At 38.8% G+C, this 20,915-nt stretch overlaps 1 protein-coding gene across 23 annotated transcripts in view; it reads left to right on the top strand.

Moving 5' to 3' along the window:
- The window catches only part of TMEM131L (transmembrane 131 like), a 255,172-nt gene that overhangs the window by 174,332 nt on the left and 59,925 nt on the right, over positions 1 to 20,915 (top strand). For 22 of the 23 annotated variants that reach the window (XM_023733510.1, XM_023733506.1, XM_023733504.1 and 19 more), the window contains 7 exons: positions 5,779 to 5,906; positions 8,696 to 8,838; positions 10,813 to 10,999; positions 11,194 to 11,379; positions 11,961 to 12,110; positions 12,476 to 13,101; positions 20,052 to 20,203. In XM_023733510.1, the coding sequence (XP_023589278.1) occupies positions 5,779 to 5,906; positions 8,696 to 8,838; positions 10,813 to 10,999; positions 11,194 to 11,379; positions 11,961 to 12,110; positions 12,476 to 13,101; positions 20,052 to 20,203 (1,572 nt within the window). The remainder of the gene's footprint in view (positions 1 to 5,778; positions 5,907 to 8,695; positions 8,839 to 10,812; positions 11,000 to 11,193; positions 11,380 to 11,960; positions 12,111 to 12,475; positions 13,102 to 20,051; positions 20,204 to 20,915) is intronic. The other variant, XM_023733494.1, reaches the window with a different exon arrangement.

Raw genomic sequence — 20,915 nt, 5'->3', positions numbered from 1 at the left:
CTTGGCCCTTCCCATTCTTTTTAGGACCAAACAGGGTTAAACAATTTTTTTTTTTTTTTTAAAAAGATCTTCTCTTGTTAAACTGGCTTCATATTTTTAGCAAGTCACTTAGTTTCTGTGATATTCACCTCATCTATAAACAGAAGCTTTTTCTAAAATTGTGAAGCCTCTGGGCGATCATGAGATTTTGCATAATACTTGGGATTAGGTGTAAACATGTCATGTGGGGTGGACGTTGTTTGTTGGCAGCTTGGCAGCCTTGTGTCTTGGTGTTCACTCGGTTCTGTGGCTCTTTGTATATGGCTCAGTGTTTGCCTTACAGATGTCTGAGATCAAGTCAAAAGTGGAGCATCTGTTATAAAAAATACACACAAGTGGACATATATGCACACATGTACCTATAACTGTGTTTAAATAGGTATATGTGTGCATATGTGTCTGTTTGTGTATATTTTTTATAAGAGATGCTGCCTGGTGATGCAGTGGTCAAGAGCTAAGCTGCTAACCAAAAGGTCGGCAGTTCGAATCCACCAGCCGCTGCTTAGAAACCCTATGGGGCAGTTCTACTCTGTCCTGTAGAGTTGCTATGAGTTGGAATCGACTTGAGGGCAAAGGTTTTTGGTTTTTTTTTTCCAGGTATGTGTTTAATACACGCACGCGTACACACACTAAATGCCTTGTGTATTTTCTTCTTCCTCCATCCTTACCAGTTGCCATCAGGACTCACGGCGACCCCATGTGTTTCTGAGCAGAGCTGCACTCCACAGAGTTTTCAGTGGCTGATTTTTCAGAAGTAGATCACTGGGTCTTTTTCTGAGGTGCTTCTGGGTAGACTGAAACCTCTCAACTTTTCGGTTAGCAGCTGAGCACATTAATTGTTTGCACCAACCAGGGACTCCTCTACCTTTTTCACTCCAAAAAATACACTGTTGCCTCTTGATCAGCTTGAATAACAGGAGGGAGATCACAGATAACTCCCGACTTAGAGTTACAAACTAACCAAGGTTTTTTTTTTGTGGGGGGGGAGATCACAGATAACTCCCAACTTAGAGTTACAAACTAATAAAGGGTTTTTTCTTTTTCGTTTTAAATAGTTTTGTGACGTAGGTTGCAATCCCCACAGTGTGTCAGCACTCTCCCCCTCTCCTTTTCCACCCTGGGTTCCCTGTGTCCATTCATCCAGTTTTTCTATTCCTTCCTGCCCTCTTGTCTTTGCTTTTGGCCAGGTGTTGTCCATTTGGTCTCATATACTTGATTGAACTAAGAAGCATGTTCCTCACAGGTGTGATTGTTTGTTTTATAGGCTTGTCTAATCTTTGGCTGAAAGGTGAACTTTGGGAGTGGCTTCAGCCATAGCAAGTTTTTAAGTAGATTTTGACACAGACTTATTTATGATGATAAACACACAGCCAGCAAAGTTTCCTTTCCTTTGTTATGTGGCCTAGGCGCAGAGGAGGTGATGAAGCACCACAGCAAGGTGTGGTCTTGAGCTTACCCCTCTCACCATTCCTCTCAGTCCTGCCTCCACCATGCAGTCTCCACTGCTGTTTGAGATAAATTAGTCCAAAATACTAAAAGCTATTTTGTCCCTCTGGTATTGAAGCATATATAGTTTGAAATTAAAAAAATAATGTCAGTTTCTTTTACATGTAAATCTTCTATTCAGATTTGAACAATGAAGCTCATCTGAAAAAATGATTGCATTTATGACCAAAGACTTTACACAATAATACACCTATTTATGATAAGGGAAATTATTGCCATGTTACTTTATTACATAGACAAAAAGAATAGTATCAGTGCCTTGAAGACACTTAAAAATTTTACTCAAAATTATTATTAGAACTCTTTGTCGTGTAAAGAAAGGCTGCCTACATTTTTATTTTGTTGGTTTGCTTTTTAAAGTGCAGTTACTCTGGTGAAGAGCATGTGGAGTTGGATATTTGAATTCAGGCTCTTCTGTGGTCTAGCTCTGTGACCGGGGGCAGATTATAGAACCTTTCTGAGCCCCATGTTTCTCACTTTTCATATTTGAAGATTAAATAAGATTTTGAAAATACTCAGCATTTTACATGCCGTATTTTATGCTAGTGCGTGGCATGTAAGAACCTCTTAATAAATGGTGCTGTTGTTACCCTTTTAATATCAAAAGCCAGCAGCTTTTTTTTTCAATATGCATATTATATGTAGAAAGCAGTTTCTCCCCTCAAGAAGTTTGTAATTCTAATGAGAAGGAATCAAATATCATCACGATTTCTTCTTTGATCTAGCATGGGAAATGCTGACCAAGAAAACACATTCAAAAATCAAAAATATAGGAAAGATTATATGATTATAACTTTGTAGCTCTAAAGAATCAACGAATTGTTTATAGTGACAGGGAGCTAGAAAATACCTTATTTAATCTTCAAACAAGATTTATTCAGAGGAAGTTAGAAATCTTTTTTTTTTCCCTGTACTTCAGATGAAGGTTTACAGAACAAATAGTTTCTCACTAAACAGTTAGTACACATTGCCCTATGACAATGGTTAACAACTCCACGACATGCCAACACTGTCACTTCTCAACCTTGGGTTCCCTGTCACCAGCTTTCCTGTCCCCTCCTGCCTTCTAGTCCTTGTCCCTGGACTGCTGTGCCTCATTAGTCCTATTTTGTTTTATGGGGCTGTCTAATCTTTGGCTGAATGGTGAACCTCGGGAGTGACTTCACCACTGAGCTCAAAGGGTGTCCGGGGCCATACTCTTCAGGGTTTCTCCAGTCTCTTTCAGGCCAGTAAATCTGGTCTTTTTTTGTGTATGTTAGAATTTTATTCTACATCCTTCTCCAGTTCTGTCCAGGACCCTCTGTTGTGGTCCCGGTCAGAGCAGTCAGTGGTGGTAGCTGGGCACCATCTAGCTGTACTGGACTCCGTTTGGTGGAGCTGTGGTCCGTTAGTCCTTTGGATTAATCTTTTCCTTGTATCCTATTCTCTTCATTCTCCCTTGCTTCCCGAAGGGGTGAAACCAGTGGAGTATCTTAGATGGCTGCTCACAGGCCTTTAAGACCCCAGACGATACTCAACAAGGTAGAATGTAGAACATTTTCTTTATAAACTGTGTTATGTCAATTGAGCTAGATGTTCCCAGAGACCATGGTCCCCACAGCCCTCTGCCCAGCAATTCAGTCCCTCAGGGAGTTTGGATGTGTCTGTGGCACTTCCGACCTTTCCTTGTACAAGTTGTGCTGGCTTCCCCAGTAGTGTGTACTGTCTTAACTTTCACCAGAGTTACCACTTATCTGTTGTCTGTTTAGTTCCCCCCCATCCCTCGTAACCAACAAAGATTGTTTCTTTTTATGTGTAAACTTTTCATGAGTTTTTACAGTAGAGTCTCATACAATATTTATCTTTCTGAGATTGACTTATTTCACTCACCATAACGTCCTCTAGTTGATCCATGTTATGAGATGCTTCACAGATTCATCATTGTTCTTTATTGTTGCATAATACTCCATTGTGTGTATGTACCATAGTTTATCCATTCATCTATTGATGGACATCTAGGTTGTTTCCATTGTTTTGCTATTGTGAACAATGCTGCAATGAACATGGGTGTGCATACGTCTATGCGTGTGATGGCTCTTATTTCTCTAGGATGTATTCCCAGGAGTGGGATGGCTGGATTGTATGGTATTTCTGTTTCTAGCTTTCTAAGGAAGCGCCATATCATTTTCCAAAATGGTTGTATCATTATACATTCCCACCAGGAGTGCATAAGAGTTCCAATCTCCCCACAGCCTCTCCAACATTTGTTATTTCCAGTGTTTTGGATTCGTGCCAGTAATGCCTGGGTGAGATGGTATCTCATTGTGGTTTTAATTTGCATTTCTCTAATGGCTAGTGATCACGAGCATTTCCTCATGTATCTGTTGGCCACTTGAATATCTTCTTTGGTGAAGTGTCTGTTCATTTCCTTTGCCCATTTTTTAATTGGAGTATTTGTCTTTTTATTGTAGAGGTGTTCTATTTTCTTGTAGATTTTAGAGATTAGATCTTTGTCTGACTTGTAATGTCCAGAATGTTTTTCCCAGTCTGTAGGTTTTCTTTTTACTCTTTTGCTGAAGTCTTTTGATGAGCATAAGTGTTCAATTTTTATAAGATCCCAATTATCTAGCTTATCTTCTGGAGTTTGTGTGTTGTTGGTTATGGTTTTTATCCTGTTAATGCCGTGTATTAGGGCCTCTAGCATTGATCCAATTTTTTCTTCTATAAACTTTATAGTTTTTGGCTTTCTATTTAGGTCTTTGATCCATTTTGAATTAGTTTTTGTATATGATGTGAGGTATGGGTCCTGTTTCGTTTTTTTTGCAGATGGGCATCCAGTTTTGCCAGCACCATTTGTTAAAAAGACTGTCTGTTCCCTATCTGATGGACTTTGGGCCCTTGTTAAAGATCAGGTGACTGTAGGTGGATGGATTTATATCTGGGTTCTCAATTCTGTTCCACTGGTCAGTGTTTCTGTTGTTGTACCAGTACCAGGCTGTTTTGACTACGGTAGCTGTATAGTAAGTTCTGAGGTCAGGTAGTGCGAGTCCTCCTACTTTATTTTTCTTCTTCAGTAGTGCTTTACTTATCTAGGGCCTCTTCCCTTTCCATATAAAGTTAATGATTAGTTTTTCCATCTCTTTGAAGAATGTTGTTGGTATTTGGATTGGGATTGGATTGTATTCGTAAATTGCTTTGGGTAGAATTGTCATTTTCACAATGTTGAGTCTACCTATCCATGAACATGGTATGTTTTTCCATTTATGTAGATCCCTTTGGGTTTCTTGCAGTAGTGTTCTGTAGTTTTCTTTGTATAGGTCTTTTACATCCCTGGTTAAATTTGTTCCTAAATATTTTATTTTTTTAGGGGCTATTATAAATGATATTGTTTTTTTTTTATTTCCTTTTGATCGTTCTCTTTATTGGTGTATAGGAATCCAACTGATTTTTGTGTTTAACTTGTATTCTGCTACTCTGCTGAATCTTTCTATTAGTTCCAGTAGACTTCTTGTGGAGTCTTTAGGGTTTTCTATGTATAGTATCATATCATCTGCAAACAGGGACAGTTTAACTTCTTCATTACCAATGTGGATGCCCTTTATTTCTTTTTCTTGCCTTATTGCTCTAGCTAGAACTTCCAGCACAATGTTAACTAGGAGTGGTGATAAAGGACATCTTTGTCTTGTTCCTGTTCTCAAGGGAAATGTTTTCAGTTTCCATTAAAAATGATGCTGGCCGTTGGTTTTGCATAGATTCCCTTACCTTTATTATGTTGAGAAATTTCTCTTCTATACCTATTTGATTGAGAGTTTTTATCAGGAATGGGTGTTGGACTTTGTCAAATGCCTTTTCTGCATCAATTGAGATGATCACGTGATTCTTGCCTTTTATTTATGTGGTGGATTACGTTGATTGATTTTCTAATGTTGAACCATCCTTGCATACCTGGTATGAATCCTACTTGGTTGTGGTGTATTATTTTTTCGATATGATGCTGAATTCTTTTGGCTGGAATTTTGTTGAGAATTTTTGCGTCTGTATTCATGAGAGATATTGGTCTATAGGAAGTTAGAAATCTTGGAGAGAATAAAAGATACATGTGAATTTTCAGGATAAGCAAGTTCAACGGGATGATTAGGATCAAATCTTGACATTAAAACGAAAGTAATTGTGTTTGTACTCTAAGATTTACTTAATGAAGTTGGAAGCTTGCTTTATAGGATTTGTTTAATTGTATTTATTAATAATTTGCAGGGTGTGAATTCCGAGGAATCCAGGTTTGGCATCCTTCACTTACATTTGCAGCCTTTAGAGATGAGAAGGGTTGGTGTAGTTTTCACACCAGCTGACTATGGAAAAGTCACCTCACTCATACTAATCAGGTAGGTGTGTCTTTGTTGCAGATTGTTTCTTTCTCGCTGACTTGTCTAATTCTCTTTCTCTCAAGAATACATAATCTGTAGCTAATAAAATGAAAAACTAAACCATTTGCTGTCCAGTCGATTCCAATTCATGACGACCCCATGTGTTACAGAGTAGAACTGCTCCATAGGGTTTTCTTGGCTGTAATCTTCATGGAAGCAGATTGCCAGGCCTTTCTTCCCTGGCACCACTGGGTGGCTTTGAACTGCCAGTGATTCAGTTAGTAGCTGAGCACTTAACCGTTTTGCCTCCTAGTTGGTGTTTATGTTTCAGTCAGGCCTTTACTGGTGAGGCTGGTTGCATGGTAGGAAGAGACAGTGGCTGAGCAGAGAGGCCACCTGGAGCCCCTCATTTACTGCCCTGTGCCTCAGGCTTCTCCATGTACAATAGGACATATATGTGCATTTCTCAGAGGGGCAGTGTATTTCACTCTGCATCTCTTCTGCTGTTGTCACCAAAGGAAGGCAGATGCACACACACACACTTGTCTACTACTCTGCCCTTAGTTTAGAATAATTGAATTATTATGTACATATTTTCAGTCTGCTTTGGTTTGAATTTACACCACTCTCATACTCTCAGTCTTGCTCCTGGAATTCGCAGTAGCCCTAAAGGGCAATGGAAAAGTGCCTCTTTGAACCCACTGACCCTTTTTACTTGTTTTCCTGCCTTTTCAGTGATTGTTATTGCTAACTGATTTAAGCAGCTAAATGTTTTTCCTATGCTTTTTTCATCTTTAGGTAGTCTTTATAAACCCAGATCTCTGTTGAAGCTATCTCCATTGGTGACAAGTCTAACACAAATTTAATTTTTACTAAATGACATTCTAGTATTTTTTAAAAAGCCTTTCTAGTATTAGGCCAAATAGAAAAGATTTTTTATTCTGGTCTTCCATTAATATGGAAGAGTTTATCCTTCAGCAAGTGAATGCTACTAAAAAGAAAATGTGCTAAAGTTCTTTAAACAGTTTTCTTAAGCATTTTAACTTTTGCTGTTGTTGAGTGCCATTGAGTTGATTCTGACTCATAGCTACCCCATGTGAGAGAGTAGAACTACCCTGTAAGGTTTTCTTTTTTAATATTTTATCGTATTTTTGGTGAAAGTATGCACAGCAAAACAAGTTCCCATTCAACAGTCTCTACACATAATGTTCAGTGACATTGGCTACATTCTTCAGTTTGTGTCAGCATGCCCCATATGGTTTTCTGGCTGTAATCTTTACCGAAGCAGATCACCAGGTCTTTCTCCTACAGAGTTGATGGGTGGGTTCGAACCATCAACCTTTTTGTTGGTCAAGTGCTTAACTGTTGCACCACTGGGGCTCCTTGCATTTTAACTGAGACTGCTTAATATCCTGTGTGATGCAAAGGTTATCATGCTCAGCTGCTAACCAAAAGACTGGAGGCTCAAGTCCACCCAGAGGTGCCTCGGAAGAAAGTCCTGACGGTCCACTTCCAAAAGATCAGCCGTTGAAAACCCTGTGGGGTACAGTTCTACTCTGCCACACATGGAGTCGCCATGGCAGTGGAGTGCACTCCACGGCAACTGGTTAATATGTTTCATTTTAAACCCATTCTTCATTTAAGGACTTAAGGTCATAAGAAGTTCAGAGATAAACTTTAATCTCTTCTCAAGTTAAGATATTCCGGACATGAAAATTAAGTCTGAAATTTTTATAGTAGCTAATTCATTTTTGGTAGTTCCCTTACCGATAGACGTGAAATATTTTTCTGTAAACAGTATCAATCATTACTTAAAGGCTTTTCATGATTAAATAAAGGTTTTAATCCTTTAGATAAAGATATAAAAATATTTCAGTGTATTTTGCATAAATAGAAAAGTTAAATGAGTTGTATTTTTTCTTTTGTAGTATTTACGTTAATGATGACTGGCTTGTAGTCCAGTTCACATCATTTAAACACCATTTCCACTTAAATTTTTAATCCTAGAAATTATGAGTTCTTCTAAGGAAAAGGCAAAAACTAGTCTCAGTTACTGTTTTTGTTCTGAGTGATTTTGTTTAACTCCTTCTTTTTCCATGTTAATAAGAACTTGACTAGATATATGTGACTTGTGTGCTGGTATTTTAAATTTTTTTGGTTCAAAAGAAACAGAATTTTGGTTTCTAGAACCGTCCCTAAGACAGAATTCTTTATGGCCATAATGACTGTGAAACTCCTTGATTTGCTCTGTATAGAATTTTTACTAGTTTTTACTAGTTTGCCTAAATTTGTTCATGTTCCTCTGTGGCTCCCAATTCATTTCTTCAGTTTTTTCCCCTCGGATGTCTGATCACCACTCTCTTGCCTAGTTGTCCAAAAAAAAGAGTTTATTTAGGAAGCAGGGAGTGTTTGTTTATGGTGATGGTTATACAACGTGATTAATGTAACGGATACCACTAAATTGTACACCTAAAAAACGTTGAATTGGGAATTACTGTATATTTTTTTACAATGAAAACAGCAGAAAATGGGTCTCCGTTCTTTGTCCGTGGTGGTAGAGTGATCACGACTACTCACGCACCTGGCTGTAGGCAGCTTCTCGGATCCTCTGGGCTGGGCAGCTTCTGTTGCTTGTGGACAGGCCCTTATTCCATGACATGGCAGGGGATGCCACACTATTTAAAATGATTTTCCTTTTTAAAATTTTGAAAATGTCTTTGCTAACTATAAATGTTTAAATTCAAGAACATTGGTTGTATCTTGTGACTCACTGTAATGCCTTTCTATTGTATCTCCTTTCACTATAGGAATAACTTGACTGTTATTGACATGATTGGCGTGGAAGGGTTTGGAGCGAGAGAGTTACTGAAAGTGGGTGGAAGACTTCCCGGCATGGGAGGTTCACTCCGGTTTAAGGTGCCAGAGTCCACACTGATGGACTGCCGTCGACGTGAGTCCATTCACGGGGAAGGCTTGGCGCTAAAGCCAAGGGCGGAAAGATCTGTAGTGTTGGTGCAAATAATAAAACCAGGCAAACGTTTGCACATATTTAGTCTGATGCTCCTTAGATTAGAACAGTAACCTTAGGTGTTTAGCCCAATTTAAATAATAGATTATAGAGAGGGGGAGAAAAGTACAATTGCTAAATTGCCAGTATAGTGTTAAATATTTAAGATAAATAGTATGAAGCAATTAATTTGGTATCAGTTACCTAATCATAGAAAATCACACCAAAATGATGGAAGGAAGACTAAACATGCCGACGGATAGGATTTTTTGCAGTGATGGACACATTCCATACCTGTACAGTCCAGTACTCTAGCCACATGTGATTACGGAGCATTTGAAATATAGCTAGTGTGACTGAGGAAGTGAATTTCTAAATTTATTTCATTTTAATTTAAATAGCCACATATATCTAGTGGCTACTGTATCAAACACTGGAGACTTAGAAATTTATATAACTGTCCCACTAGAAATCTCTGAATTGTTCATGCATTTAAATTAATGCCTTTACATTATTGAAATTAGTTTCCAGAACTTTCTCAGGAACTAAGAAATTGAACAATAGATGGAAATTGTTTTTGGTAAATTCTGTTTTGTTTTCCTCTACTATTTTTAATTTCATGAAAACACAAAGTATTTTTGTGTAACAGTATGTTTTCTACAAAGAAAGTTGGTTGGCGAAACTATTGGATCGTTTGTAGCACTATTTTAATGTCTGACTGGAATGATTTTCTTAGAAAAATGATTTTTTTAAAAGTTTTTTAGAAAACTATGGTAAATAAGTAAATGAGCACTGATTTTGAAAAGATATTAGCCATTTTGCGTTTAAAATTCTTCATCAGGGTATTCATCACGTAATATAGAGTTGACCTTGAAAGATATCATTAAGAAATAACAAAAACTATAGAACAAGATAAAATATTAGTCTTTATATAGAGTAGATTATGGGTTATGAAATTCATAGAAATATTTCTAAATTTTTGTAAGTCTTTTTTTTTAATGCCCAACATAACATGTGCTCTGATTTATTTGCAGTGATTTAGCTACTTACTTCCTCTTAATATAATGGATATTTGAACTGTGTTTCTAGCTGGTGTTGGGTGCTGTTGAGTTGTTTTCAACTCATTTGTTGTTGGGTGACCCCATGTCACAGAGTAGAACTGCCCCATAGGGTTTTTTTGGCTGTGATCTTTATGGAAGCAGATTGCCAGGTCTTTGTCCCATGGAGTTACTGGGTAAGTTCTAGCCACCAACCCTTTGGTTAGCAGCCAAGCACTTACTGTATTTTCCCACAAATAATGTGCCCATGTAAATAATGCACACACATATAAAACATGCACAGTACACTCAGGAAAATAACACGCGAGGGGGTTGTGTGATTGGTAAAGAAAGTATAACGCGTGCTTTATTTGCTTAAAAGTACGGTAACCGTTTGCGCCACCAGGGCTCCTTTGTGTTTCTAGTAGCTGAGATGAATTTACACAGAAACTGTTAACTAGTCCCTGGCTCAACGTGAGTGAAGACCATGTTTGTAAGCAAGCTGGCTATTCGTAAATCCAAACTATTTGGCTTTTGAGAAGGATAAACTTTGGCCTTTTAATAAGTAAAGGGGCAAAGAGGAGACTTTGATTACTTTTGGTACTAAGGTGGAGCATTTAACTTGACCACTTAAGTATTTTTATTGTATTCTGGTTGTGTAACAGAATCTACAGGAAATTAGAAATCAGTCATACTTTATACTTTGAGCTTGATTTTTTTTTTTTTCTCACATTTTAGTAATATGGATCATGGTTTGTTGATTTAATAAATGGAGATTTTTAAATAAAATTTGCAGTTCCTATGAGTTGGAATTGACTTGACAGCAACAGGTTTGGCTTTTGGTTTTTACATGCTAAATACAACTTTCTGTCCCCACTAGAGCTGAAAGACAGCAAGCAAATTTTATCTATTACAAAGAACTTTAAAGTTGAGAACATAGGACCTCTTCCTGTAACTGTGTCCTCTCTGAAAATCAGTGGGTATAACTGCCAAGGTTATGGATTTGAAGTGCTGGATTGTCATCAGTTTTCCCTGGATCCAAACACATCCCGGGACATAAGCATCGTGTAAGTGTTGAGTTTCCATTTTGTGATGCATTTAACAGCGATAGAGGGGAGAAAAACCCCTTTTTCCTTTGATAAGATATTTTTAAGTTCTTTATATATAAATGCTCATTTAGTAGAAGTAACAGAATTTGCTGTCATGATGATTATTTTTTTCCGTGCCTAAAATGATAACAAAGGGAATCCTTTGTTGCTAGGTTTACTCCAGACTTCACCTCCTCCTGGGTCATTCGTGAGCTGACTCTTGTAACTGCTGCAGACCTGGAATTTCACTTCACTCTCAACGTGACCCTCCCTCACCACCTGCTGCCCTTGTGTGCAGATGTGGTTCCAGGGCCCAGCTGGGAGGAGTCATTTTGGTGGCTCACGGTGTTCTTTGTCAGGTAACCCACCACCTCCTCCACCATCCTCTCAGTAGAGAAGTCATCGGGCACGTTGCACAAAAATGTAAATTGCCTGGCATAGCCAAAGCATAGGAGCTGAGTGGGATTGATACTGCTTTGAGAGCCCTGACATTGGTGGTGTATGCAGAGGAGTAACTTATCGAATAATAGCAAACTAGTTGTAAGAGACTCGTATGACCTGCAAGTGTGATAGACAGCCGTGCTCCGTAAACGTTCCTTGGCAGTCAGGTGGAAGATGTTTCTCCTGTGAGCACAGTGCTATGGCAGTTCGAGATTAGAAGACTAAAAGGAGCCTCTTAAAAAATGATTTAATCCTGAAAACATTTTTCAAAATTGGATTGGAATGTCAAACTTGTAAATGATACATTTTTAGAAAAATGTGTATCTTTTTAAAAATCTTCATGAAATGTTGGAAATTATGCTGTCACATTGTATGGAATTTTAATACTGTATCTTTAGATGCTTCTCCTCAATTATTTACCACTCTTACGTAATGAAATTAGTCTTTTTAATGCCAGTCAGACCCGTGCAGTAATGAATCTTGTTGCTTTCTTCCTCAGTTTGTCCCTGTTGGGTGTGATTTTAATAGCCATCCAGCAAGCACAGTACATTCTTACGGAATTCATGAAAACAAGACAGAGGCAAAATTCTAGCTCTTCCTTACAGCAAAACAACAGTCCAGTGGATGTAATCGGCTCCCATTCTCACAAGTAAGGGTTCCTGTAGTGTGATTTTATTGTTTTTGTTTTTCACTTTTGATGTTACTCATTTCTGGTTTTAAGATTTTATTTTAAGGTAATATAAATTTTGGTTCCTTATTTGTTTTCAGCAGATTTTCTTTCCAGCTGTTTATTATGTGAACAGCTGTAACCTTTCTTTTCTTATAAGATAGTTTGCATGTAAGGACTTAGGTTATTGGTGTCCCCACTGGCAGAAAACTTACGAAAAGAAGGAAAGTTTGCAGTTCTTAATACACACGATACCAATTACTGCCTCTTCCCATTGGTTTAGAAGTGGAGAAGTAGAATTTTATTTGGTGTGCCATTATACTAAATGTTTTTCTTCTTAAATTCAGAAGCAATTGCAAGAACTTTCTTGATGCCTATGGCCCTTCTGATAAAGGCAGGGGAAGAAACTGCCTTCCGGTTAATGCCCCTCAGAGCAGGATCCAGAATGCCGCAAAGAGGAGCCCAGCAACCTACGGCCATTCTCAGAAGAAGCATAAGTGCTCAGTGTATTACAGCAAACACAAAGCCGGCACATCTCTGGCCAGCAGTGCCAGCACTACTACCGAGGAAAAACAGACTTTGGCTCTGGGCAGTTCCCTCTCTGTGCTTAAAGAGGACCTTTGCCCTGATGTTATGGGTGAGAACTGGATAAACCTCAAGTATGCAAGTGGCGTAAATGTCAACCTTCAGAAGAGTTTAACCTTTCCCAAAAACTTACTGAATAAAGAAGAAAACACACTGAAAAACACATTTGTTGTCAATAATACTTCTTCAGAATGTCATATGAAGGAGGAGATACAGATATGTATGTTTCCTAAGGAAACTGACATTAAAACTTCAGAAACCATGGCTGAGCTCAAGGACTGTGAGCTCTATCCTCTGAAGGCCTCTAAGAAACTACCTGAAAATCATTTGCCAAGAAATTCACCTCAGTACCAGTCAGACTTACCAGAAATTTCCAGGAAAAATAATGGTAATCTTTTCATTCTCCCGTTTCTCCCCCAACCTCTTTTTCATGGAATTTGTTCTTGCCTGTGGCTTTTAGTTTTTGCTGTGGATGCTGAATGTTTTAGTTCACGCAAGAGGCTTCAGCAAAGGTATAAATGTTGAAATATGATTTGTAAAATGAAGTTTAAGGCAAGAGACCAAGTTCTTAGAATGTCGTGGCTAGGACGTTTGATTGTAATTTAGTACAAGTTTAAAAGAATGTGAATATCGTATTTTATTATTGGGAGAAGATGGACATTTTCTCCCTCATTGTTCTTTATTTTAGCTTTTCAGACTTATTTGCCAAAGTTAATCAGCCCATGAAATGTCTCTGACTGAACACAACTTCACCAGCTTTATTTGATAGATTCCACCACCTGGTGTTCCTTGGCCCTGCTTTGTCTGCTAATTTTGTCCCTTGGTTAAAGGAAAACAGGTGTTCTCTTATAATGAGAATATAGACAAAACTAGACTAGGAAGATGGTCTAAGCGTAAACTGATCTCTTTGGCTTCTCTTTGGCATAAGGACCTGTGCCTATTTTTCTGCCCCTCCTGACCTTCTTAATATCTTCATTTCTGTACCTGTTAAAGCCAGATTTTTGATACTTTTTGATCTGGAAAAATTAGTCGCTATTGATCATATTTGAAACACGTAAATATAAATAACTTCCTATTTTTCACACCTTGGCATAGTAGAGAGGGTACAGAAGTCTTGGCTAGTTCTAATGAGGTGGTATGCGTTTAGTAAAAACCCAAACTGAACGTTAAATGTTCCATAAAAGGACACTTCCAATTTAAGAGGCAGTTGAGTCCTTTGAGTGGAACGTGGTTTGGGCAGTTGCACGTCATTCCTGATGCAACTTGTCCCGACCTGTCTGCACTTTCCCTTGGCAGCAGTGGACTCATGTCTGCAATGTTGCCATTGTGCACTTGTGCCTTCTCCACCTGGCATGTGAGTATGCCCTCTGGGATAGTGCCATTGAACCATATCTTCACATAAAGTCCCAGCGTACCTTGCCTGCAGGTATTTTATGGTGGGTGGTTGGGTGCCTGTTTTTCTGTTTCCTTCCCGTTCTCTATGACCCAAATACTTAAAAAAAAAAAAAAAAAAACTTGTGAAAATACGGAGCAAGTTCTCCTGGGCTTTTTCCTTATTCATGAGTCCTTGGTCCTGAGCATAGTATTTGAGATAGGATGACTTTACACAAACTTAGTATTGTAGCTGTTTGAGGGTACCATCCCTGTAGAATTGCCTTTCCTGCAGTCCATTCTGTCCATCAGATGCCTGAATAAATGTGCCTGCAAAACGCACCTGCTGTGGCATTGTGGGTAGATGGGTGGGGCCCTTGAAGTGGTTGAACTGTTGTGATGTGGATCAGAAAGGTAGTGTCAGAGTGGGTCAGAGGCTCTGAATTTGTGCCTCCACTCCTGGCCACTGTTGCTGTAGAGCTGGCCCAACTCACGGTCACCCCACACACAACAGAACAAAACACTGGCTGCTTGGTCTTGTCCAGTACTTGATGTTTAATGCCAATAGTTGAGTCAAGATTACCACATAATAACACTTCAGCCAGTGTGATTAATAAGAGAGCCCAGTTATTTTTTTTGCATTTACTATTGTAGATGGTAAAACTGCCCAGAATCTTTCCTTTCTGTGCAGATTCCTAACATGCGTATAATGATTTAAATAGAAACAAATGTTCGCTATAAGAATGTTCCATTGTGGAGGGTTTGTTTTTTGTGTTTTTTTTTTAACTTTTGACTGGGTCAGCAGTGTGTTAAGTGGTACCAGGGTGATGTTGACCAGATGTCAAATAAGGTGTTGATGAAGAACTTTGGCTTCCCACCATATTCAGACCAACACATTCACAGTCCTGTATTTATCTACAGAATTGGTGTGTCAGCAGGGCACTCTGTTCATTGAACTATACACTTACTCCTCACTTATCGACTATCTCGTTACCCAATATTTTGCATTTACAACAATAGTAAATCTACCATCGACTATTCTGCACATTAACAGGGAGCCCAGGTGAGAGGAGGAGGAGGAGGAGAGTGAGGTTTGTGAGGAAGTGAGGCCACATTGGCCGCAGGTGGTTCATATTGCTTGGAGCAGGTTGCGCGCGGTGGTGGCGGGAGCTGGGCTGCAGGAGTCGGGCAGGGGCTTAGAAGGCTCTTCTTCAAAGAGGTATCTTTGCCACCTCTGAAGCCTCCACTGGGCCCAAGCGGCCGGGCCTCACCTGCGTGCAGGCCCAGGAGCTACCCACTGCTGAGGCCCGTCTCTAGGGCCAGCAGAGCTGGAAGGTGGAGAGGCTTGACTTGGGGGTCTGCAAAGAGGCCTGGAGCCCAGCCAGGTGATGGTGGGCCCCTGCTGCTCCGGAAGCGGTGGGCAACCCTCAACCACCACCCCCAGCCCCCTCAGCCTCCTTGTTGGGGGGAAGGTGTGGGAGGGAAAGGGGGCCCACTGCATCACATGCATCCAGAGACACGCTGAGGGTGCCCAGTGGCGGGGGGGGACTCTCTCATAAGGCAGATTTTTGCATAACAGCCTGGTCTTTGGAACCTAACCATGTCGTTAAGTGAGGACTGGGTGTATTTTCTTCTGACTGTTTTATGTTCACAGCATTATTCTAGGGGATTGTTGAAGATGTTAATTTTTTTTTAAGTGCCTGCCATCAATTTATAATTTAAAATTTTTATATAATTAAAGATTTTTTTAAATAAATGTGGTAGGAATAAATATAAGGACTGAGAAATCTAGGAGAAGATAATTGTAGTTTGAAGGTAGGATTTGGGTTTTTTTAGTAATATTAAGAGTTTGGTGTTCTTTTGTCAAATTTTAAAGGAAATCACAGCAACAAATTGGCAAATGGTAGACAGGCATTATTGGCAGGGAACCGTAATGTGTAAAAATGCTTAAGAGTAAGAAAACTGTATACAAGGACATTCTAAGTTTTCACTTCCGATTTTGAACATTAGTCGTTTATTATTTTAAAAACATTTTATTTGTGAAAAGCTTGTCATTTCCATTTTAAGATCCTTTCTAGAATCTGAAGAAAAACAGCTTCAGCCTTGTGAGCTGAACTTAGCCCACCTGAAAGTTGGTCACATTATTTCCTGTGTAGCCCAGCAGAGTGTCGGAAGCTTCCAGTTAGTATGTTTGCCACGTTTTGCAGTTTCTCCCCAAGCATACAAATGTTCTTTGGAACAAGTCCAGTAATAAGATTGCCTTTGGGAAGGGAGAGGAGCTCTGCCTCCTAAAAGTGACTTACGTGAGTTTCCTAACCTATCAGAACTTGTGAGGCACCTGAATTGCTGTGCTTCTATTCTGAGGCATTTTTTTCTGGGTGTAACTTTATTGTTGTGTGAGAAGAAGATGTTCCAGTGTGTATAGTAATGCCCCTGACTAGTGCTCACTGCTAGTGTTGTCAAGAAATGTAGTATTTTCTGAATAACAAAAATGTGTCCCATCCCTTTGCCGCCTTTTCCCCCTGCCTCCTCCTGAGAGGCCTGTGGTAAATCATCAATTAAAATTTCTGATAGAAATGAAATCTGTTGACAGATTCTTCAGTGCTCTGTTTTCCCGCACTTGTGTTTTGGCATCAGCCTGCCAAACAACTGTGAAACAGCTCGATTTCTCAAATATTCAGTACATGTTTCAGAGTCTTGATCATCTGACAAGAGTGGGGCTTTATGGGTAATGTAAATGATCTTTGGCATATGTTATGTCTCTTTTAAAATGTTTATTATTATTATTTTTGATTGCACGATCAAAACAACATAGATTTAGGATTATGGTGAAAGGTGGACTGCTGAACTCAGCACTGCCCAAGAGGAATAGTTAGCAGAGTATTTCATTGCTTTCTGTTTATAATAATGTGAAAGATAATTGTATTTATAATTTAATAATACTCTAAGCCTTACAATTAATAGTGCGTGAATGTGTTCACTGAATTAGATACCTTTGACGTTTCTGAGATACTAGTGTTTGCAGAAATTAAAAAAATATTTTCATTTACTTATGGATTCAGATAGCTGTTTACTGAAATTAATACCATTTGATTAGGCTTGATAAAGCTTTAACATAATTCTGATGGCGTTCACTTGCTTCCTGTTTTTGCACTTTTTTTTTATCTTTATGGCATAAATACTCTTACTGTGAGGTAAAGGTGAGAACATTACATAACACTAAGTAGGCTTACAGGATGACACGGATTGGGACCATTTTAAAATGAAGTAAATACAGTATTCCCCAATTCTTAAATTTTTTTGTTAGAATTTCTCAAAGAATCAATGAAAAACTTGTTATTAACATTCATTTTATTGTTTGTCCTGATTCTTTGGACCCAGAAAAAGGACGTTACTAATTTTCTAAGAGTCTGTCTGTGCTTCAGTACTTTTTTTTGGATGATTTAGTATTGGATATTAAGTTTGGATCCTTCTTAAAAAACATTCATTTATGTATATGACTAATACTTATAGTGCTCATTCTTGGCATGAAGAAACCTTAAGGAAATCATTTTCTCGTGAATGAGGACTCTAGGAAAGTACTGGCATGGGGGATATCTGTATTTTGTTTCATACTTATGGCTTCCAGAATCCAAAAAGATATTTTTATTTATGATTTCTTTTTATGTTATGTATCATGTCTCTTGGCTATTTCCCTTACTTGTTCATAGTATTGGATTTTTTTTTATGAATGTCTGATAGCCAATTTGTGTTGTAGAAGGAATTAAATTTCAAAAGTGATCTCTGCAAAAGGATGGTTTTTAATTTTGACGTGTGAAACGGGGAGTAATGATAATTCTGTAGGGCTGCTGTTTGGTGCGTATAGTTCAGAAGTGTACGTTTGAAGAGGATCTGAAAGCTGTATCCCAGCTGCCCTCTACCAAAAAAAACCCCACTGCCATCAAGTGGATTCCGACTCATAGTAACCCTGTAGGGTTTCCAAGGCTGTAAAGCTCTACGAAAGCAGACTACCACATCTTTCTCCCATGGAGCTGCTGGTGGTTTTGAACCACCATTTCAGTTAGCAGTCAAGCACTTTAACCACTGCACCACCAGGGCTCCTTTTAATACCAGTAAACCAGTTGCCATCAATTAGATTCTGACTCCTGGCGACCTCACGTGTGTTGGAGTAGAACTGTGCCCCATAGGGTTTTCAGTGGCAGATATTTCGGAAGTAGATCACCAGGCCTTACTTCCAAAGCACCTCTGGGTGGACTTGAACCTCCCTTTTTTGTTAGCAGCTGAGTGCTTTAATCGTTTGTACCATCCAGGGACTCTCTATCCTGTAACTAGCTACATCTAAACCATCTAGGCAGGTGGTTGACTGTACTATGAGGACAGAAATTCCTGAGAGCTTCCTTAATTGCCTTTGATTCAGATTCTTTACAAACTCGACTTTTAAAGTTATTTCCAGTTGTTAAAGGAAGTGATGGGATTCGCCTCTGGATAAGACTTCGGCCATTCCTTTCATTAAAACATCCCAAGCTGTTTATTTTACGTAAGTGACTTTAGCCAAAAGCCTAGCTTTCTAATTTCATCTTGTTGTGATATTTGGAGAACATGATCTTAAATTGGAGCCCTGGTGGCACATTGGTTAAGAGGTGCGGCTGCTAACCAAAAGGTCAGCAGTTTGAATCCACCAGGTGCTCCTTGGAAACCCTATGGGGCAGTTCTGCTCTGTCCTACTGGATCACTATGAGTCAGAATCTACTTGACGGCAGCGGGTTTGGTTTGGTTTTGGAACGTTAAATTAATTTTGAGACAGGGCCTCTTTTTCTGAAAGTATAAGACCTAATATGGCATGATTGTGGTTAAACCCCAAAAACCTGTAAAAAATTTAAAAGGTGTGTACCATTTGCTTGCCCAGTATTTTTGTAGTTTCATAATATTACAATTTTCTGTTAACAAGTGTTATTGTAAGAAATTATGTATCTTGCTTTGAGTTTAATTTGTAGCTTCAGAATTTAAAATCAGAGGGGACTTTATTGTTCCTTTCATTCTTGAGTGAGAGACTTGCCTTCCCCAAATCCCATAGCAGGGCTGTGTCAGAGTCTTGGGTTTAGTTCTACCAGTGTCTGATGGGGCGTTCATTCCACCAAGGCCTGCAGCCTGCTTCGCTGTTGAAATGCTTGCACTGTGGTAATCTGAACGTTCTCAGATTTCAAAGGTATTGTCAGGGAGTCTTGGTTAAAGACGAAAAAGGAAAGTATTGAAATACTTTCTGTTTCAAATTAAAACACTGAGGCCAGTTACTTTGAAGTTGATTTGACTTTATTGTGAGGTAAGGGACAGAAGAAGAAATACACTTACGAATTAAATCACTTTAAAGGTAATGGAAAAAACGTGTTTTCAGGTGAGGCCCCTCCCCCCCCCCCCCGCCCAGGCATCCACTTTTGCTAACGATTCATCTACCAGGTTCTTCGGAAGGTGGGCATTGTTCACTGGGGATAGAGTGGGTACTTATGCTGAGAGAAAGGCTGTCCCTGAAAAATGGTTCCTGTGTCCTTTGGTGGTGACACTTTTACATCTATACCAGTTCTGGTTTCATCTTTATAATAGTCTAGTAGGGTAGGCAGGGAGGGTGGTGCTGTCTTCATTTTATATATAAGGGAACCTGAGATTTGGGCAGCTTTAAGAACTTACTTTGATCATAAAACTAATTAGTGACTGAGTCACCACAGGAAGCCAAATCCTTACCCTACCCTTTTTTTTCTTGACCTCTTTTAAAGATTGTTTGTAGAACTCTTAAGTGTAGTTTTTACCTGTAAACAACAAATTTTTAGGGCATCATAGAGGTCAAAAAGAATCCTTAAGTCTCAATCTCATTAAAGGAAAGTATTACTTGTTAGATGTAGGCAGGAGATTTAACTATGGAGAACACAAATGGAAATAATTAGCTAGAAATTAAATCGTTTTTATTTATTCAAGGGAGTAACCAACAAGTGCCTGTCAAGAGTGAAGCAGACAATTGTGAAACTTTGAAAAAGCAGGGTGACACAAAGTCTTCCTCTGAGAAGAAGAGTCACAAAGCATCTAAAGAAGACATATGTCCTGAGAAACGGGACGTGCCTCCTGCTGAGGTCTGTATTCATTTTGTTTCTTGTCTCTTAAAAAGAACAAACCCATTTTAGGTTGCAAATATCTGTGAAGTAACAGGGTCCATGTATATTTCATACTTTTCAAAGAACATAGTTATGCATTTGAATCCATATTGATGTGTTTGTTCAGAAAAAGTTTTATTTATTTTCTGACTCTTCAGGAGATATTCAAATAATTTTTAGTGAAACCAGGTGGCTTTTACTCTCAAGAGAAGCTGTTTTTCTTTCTTTAAGGTTTTTTTTTTATTGTACTTTAGATGAAGGTTTACAGAACAGATAGTTTCTCGTTAAACAGTCAGAACACACATTGTTTTATGACATTGGTTAACAACTACATGACATGTCAACACTCTTGCTTCTCGACCTTGGAGGACCCTTTTTTTGGTGAAAATATACATAGACAAAGTTACACCATTTCAAAAGTTTATACATGTACAATTCAGTGACATTGATTACATTCTTCCAGTTGTGCTGATATTCTCACTATCCTTTTCCAAATTATTCCACCATCATTATCTTCAACTCACTGCCCCCTAGGCTTCCCATCAAACCTTTTGAGTTGCTGTTGTCAGTTTGATCTCACATAGATAATTCTTTTTTTTTTTTTGTATCTTAGATGAAGGTTTGCAGAACCAGTAGTTTCTCATTAAACAGTTAGTGCGCATATTGCCATATGACGATGGTTAACAACCCC

The sequence above is a fragment of the Trichechus manatus genome, unplaced genomic scaffold (assembly GCF_000243295.1).
Source record: "Trichechus manatus latirostris isolate Lorelei unplaced genomic scaffold, TriManLat1.0 scaffold00059, whole genome shotgun sequence".
Taxonomy (NCBI): domain Eukaryota; kingdom Metazoa; phylum Chordata; class Mammalia; order Sirenia; family Trichechidae; genus Trichechus; species Trichechus manatus.
This window is presented reverse-complemented; position numbering and strand designations above follow the sequence as displayed.